Genomic DNA, 4,386 nt, shown 5'->3' on the forward strand with positions numbered 1-4,386 from the left:
TTCTGGCTAGTTAGTATGTTTCTGCTAAGTTATTACCTTTTTTCAAAGTTGTTATGCTTCTATAAAATTATTACAAGTTTGACTACTTTTCAAATACGGAATTCAGCTTCTTCAACTATTTTCAGCAGACAGCTTCAGCTTTACAGCAACCACACAGCATTTTCGCAGTAAAAGCAAATTTTTCTAGTCGCAATTGCAGTTTATATTTCAGGGTACTATGGGATTTAGTCACATCCGCACACAAAAATAGATGATATTTTGATATGTGAGGTGACCTTCACAGAAAGATAAAGCAGAATTTACCACTACCTCCAAGAAAAATAGTGATATATGGTATCATGCAAATATTCTTATATTTGCACAGATATGTAGTTAGGGTGTGCCACACTTTTCACCATGTGGCAGGTGGGATGGGCTCCAGCACCCCACAACCATGAAATGGTTAAGACAAAAAAAAATTGGCTCAAAAAGGCTCAACTAGACGTGGTTCACCAATTATCCATAAATCCTTTCTCTAGATATGATAAGAAGGACCACTTTTTTCCACATATCCACAAGCAAATATAATCCCTGCCTTAAACATTGTATCTTTGACTGTTTACTTTAAAACCTTCCAGATATCCCGTCTATGGGATCACAACATCTCAAATCAACTAATCTTTTAGAACATTTTCTACTTCACTGTCTCCAATTAGCATAAACATTTCATGATCCACAGTTTAAACATCTGTAATGAGCGCTGTGAAATTTAGTTTCATATATTAACATTTTTTTCAAGATAAATATTTTTGAAAAGTGGGTCTGTTGACTCACTTTAAGGTGGTTCTTTTCACACTTAAATCTTACACAATTTTTAAAATAATATCTCAATTTAAGATAAAATCCTACAAAAAATGGTTTGATGTCTAGTGTATATGTCCCAGTTGCAGATTCTGAATATTGGATAGTTGAAATAAAAATAAAACAAAATTGTTAAAAAGCCCAGCACTCCCCTTTCTAAGCACTTTTCAGAGATGGCGCACGCTACATTCACACTGCAGGTGAAAGCACATCACATCCGATATTTTCAAATCTGATCTGGGTCACTTTCGTATGCGGTACTGAATCCGATACATATCTGATGTTTTAGAAAGCGACTGCTGTTTGATGGTCATGTCACATGAAAGCCGTCTTTTACGTCACTGACACGAGACAGACGCCAATTATCAGCACCGGACAAGGCATCGTGAACTCTTCCTGGCCATCCAGTGTAGATGTTAGTGAAACTGTTTGAAAGACAACGTTGGAGAAACGTGAACATTTTATTTGTACTGTATAATCTGCAGATTCTGACAGAAATCTGCAACTATCCTTTGAAGCACCGCTCCTCTAAAACAGCAATAAGGATCATTATTAGGCCATATGTAAATGACAAAATAACTTTATAACTTAAAGCAAAATTAGGAAACGTAAAGTCCGAAAAAAGTCTTTACATTAAGGGCCATCAGTTAAACAATACCATTTGGTCTGGGTCTAAACTGGGTCTTTTGTGCATGCGGGCCGCTTTGAGGGTTCACACAGGAGCACGTTTGCTGTCACATTTTATTTGTAGTGTGAACAAGCTGACCAAAAAAATTTGGAATTGAGCATTAAGACATGCAGTGTGAACGTAGCCTTAATTACCTGTGTGTGTCTCACCTTATGAAATTTGCAGCCAGTTTATTTATTCAAGCGTCTTCATTGTTATTTTTAGATTTATTGCATTGAGTTAAATGTGTGATTCTTGCTTTAATTTCTTTAGTTTTCCACGTATACTTCTAATCTTAATAAGATTAAATGTTTGGCTCCTGTGTTGTTTTTATTCTAAAGTGAAATAATAACAAAATTATAATAATAATTATTATTATTTTTAGAATTACAATTATTATTATTATTACTGGGCCAGTTGGCCGGAGTTTCGCCAGATCACCTTGAACATGTTGAACATAGTTTCTGCCATTGCTAATGGACTAACTTGACTAACTGAATGACTAATTAGACATTTGCATTGTTGAACCACTGTACTATAGAGACTGATTCAGAACTCACACAACTTTATTGCTGGAGATCGGGAAATTAAACACAAAACAACAGAAAACGCAGTCTAAACTGAACTCCAGAACAGCATGTTTACTTGTAATGCCGTTCAAAACAATCACAACATTTTACCTATATGTTCACTCACCATGAGTCCCACTTGGCAAATCTTTTCCTTGTTAACAAAAAGCATAATCTACTTACACTTATCTTTCCTTCAAAATGTATCTGTTGTTTATTTCTATGTTGTTAATTTTTTTTAACACTAATACTAAAGTTGTCTCGGACCAAAAGTGGCCCATAATAATTATTAATTCTGCAAGAAGAGAAAACAAGTTAACAATGTGTGGTAAAAAGGGGGTCGGTGGAACATTTTTCCATAGTATTTGAGATTTAAAACTAGTTTTTGTGCAATTCAGGGACGATTAAGCAGAAAATGTTCTAAAAAACTGACTGATCTGAGACATTACAACCCCCATACAAATGAGCTCTGAGAACTCCTGACAATCTGACTCTTATGTCATACAAACATGAAAATGCTGTTGTGTGAATGGATTAAAAAAGACTGAAGAAAAGTATGTGTGACATACAGTGTTTTTAATTGTTGTCATTTTATTAAAGTTTTTTTTTAGCAGTTTATAGCACATTTATACAGGATCATATGGCTTTGTCCCTATATTAATATATCAAATAATTTACTTGAACTGAGGTTAATGAAAAAAATAAAATTAGGATAGTACTATAGCTTGATAAAAAAAAACAAAAAAAAACCATTTGAATTAGATTAAGAGTATATCAGGGTTTTGGAGCTCAGAATTCCCTCTTTGTTTACTATTTATAGATGTCGTTGGTTAATTTTTACTGCTCATTAGTATAATACAAATCCATTTAAAACTGAGGCATGTCAATATACATGTAAATAGGTAAACAAATGTCCTGAGCAGACACTGATGCACTGTACATATCAAAATATTTTATATAAACTACAACCTATTATTGCTTAGTATACATTGTATATAAGTTACAAAGCATTTTTATACATTAAAATGCAGTGTGTGAATGGGTGGATGACTGAATATGTAAAGCGCGTTGGGGTCCTTCGGGACTAGTAAAGCACTATACAAATACAGGCCATTTTTACCATTATAACTTTGTTTTGTTCACATCAGTCAAACTTTCTTAATGGACTCTTTATCCTGATTCTGTTTTCTTCCTACAGCCTACAGTTTTCCTGTTCTGTGCAGAAACAGCAGAGGAAGAACCAGACTGCTGGGGACAGACAGCCAGATGGCTAAATCCAGCAACCAGCGCAGCACTTGGAGATCAACTAACTTCCTTGTTTCTATTACAAAACAAAGCACGAGGCCAGCAGTCCTCAACAGCATCACTCCTGTTATGGCTGTAATCATATAGAAAGCCCTCTGCTTTGATTGGTCAACTCGATCCTTGTTCTTACCCATGTGTCCTGGCCCTGAACGAGTCAGAGCATGGAGAACAAACACACAGCACACAATAATAACTAACAGACAGATGCCCAATGAAAGAAATGGGACCATGGGAAAACTGGGGTAGTACAGCTTTACTATCCCCACCCAACCGCCACATATCAGCCAAACACACAAGGTGCAGATGTTTTTAATTCTGACCCTCGATACTTCTCGCACATGCATGTAGGCAATGGGGTGAACAACGGCCAGATAGCGCTCCACACAGGTCAGGACATGGAAAAATGTCTGTCCAGGAAAAACTATGCAAAATAAATATATGCCCAACATCATTAGTAAGTCATTACTTGTAGGTTTGCTCAAACAATAGAGGACTGATCCAAACACACCAAACATCTCCAAGATCATCATGTTGTAGGTGAAAAAGTCAGAGAGGCTCATCGACCTTCCTGCAGATGCAGAGTGCTGACACCTCCAATGTTGGAAACCTATGTAGAGGATGCAGATGTAGAGTGGACAGAGGACAAGGATGTTTGTAAAGGTGTACATGGTGTAGATGGCAATGCTTGGTACTGATGCCCTGCATAATGCGTAGAAAGACACGGTGGAGTTGGAGGAATTGAAAGAGTCGTGGGATGTTGGGGCGGGGAAAACTGTGGCGAAGGAGGAAGAGTTGAAGAGCATGACCTGTGGAAGAAAGTAAGAAAAACAGAGGATAGGAGAATAATAATAATAATAATTATGATGTCATTGGTTGGATTTAATTTGATTAAAATTGTAGTAATAATTAAACTACATACTATTTACATCTGTCGGTTTCGCACAAAAAGTAAGGAAATTTGTGTTTGCTAGATTTGCAACGGTATAGTAAATCATATACCGTTGA

At 36.2% G+C, this 4,386-nt stretch overlaps 1 protein-coding gene across 1 annotated transcript; it reads right to left on the reverse strand.

Moving 5' to 3' along the window:
- Positions 1 to 3,275: 3,275 nt before the first annotated feature.
- LOC146390039 (uncharacterized) lies at positions 3,276 to 4,184 on the reverse strand. The gene has a single exon (XM_084920330.1). The coding sequence runs from the start codon at positions 4,182 to 4,184 to the stop codon at positions 3,276 to 3,278; it is 909 nt and encodes a 302-aa protein (XP_084776456.1).
- Positions 4,185 to 4,386: the final 202 nt, after the last annotated feature.

The sequence above is a fragment of the Perissodus microlepis genome, chromosome 3, assembly GCF_051167445.1.
Source record: "Perissodus microlepis isolate ML-2025 ecotype Zambia chromosome 3, ASM5116744v1, whole genome shotgun sequence".
In the NCBI taxonomy this organism is placed as follows: Eukaryota; Metazoa; Chordata; class Actinopteri; order Cichliformes; family Cichlidae; genus Perissodus; species Perissodus microlepis.

Excerpts from the sequence above, each read along its gene's own strand:
- LOC146390039 (XM_084920330.1), bottom strand. The coding sequence starts at position 4,184 with ATGCTCTTCAACTCTTCCTCCTTCGCCACAGTTTTCCCCGCCCCAACA.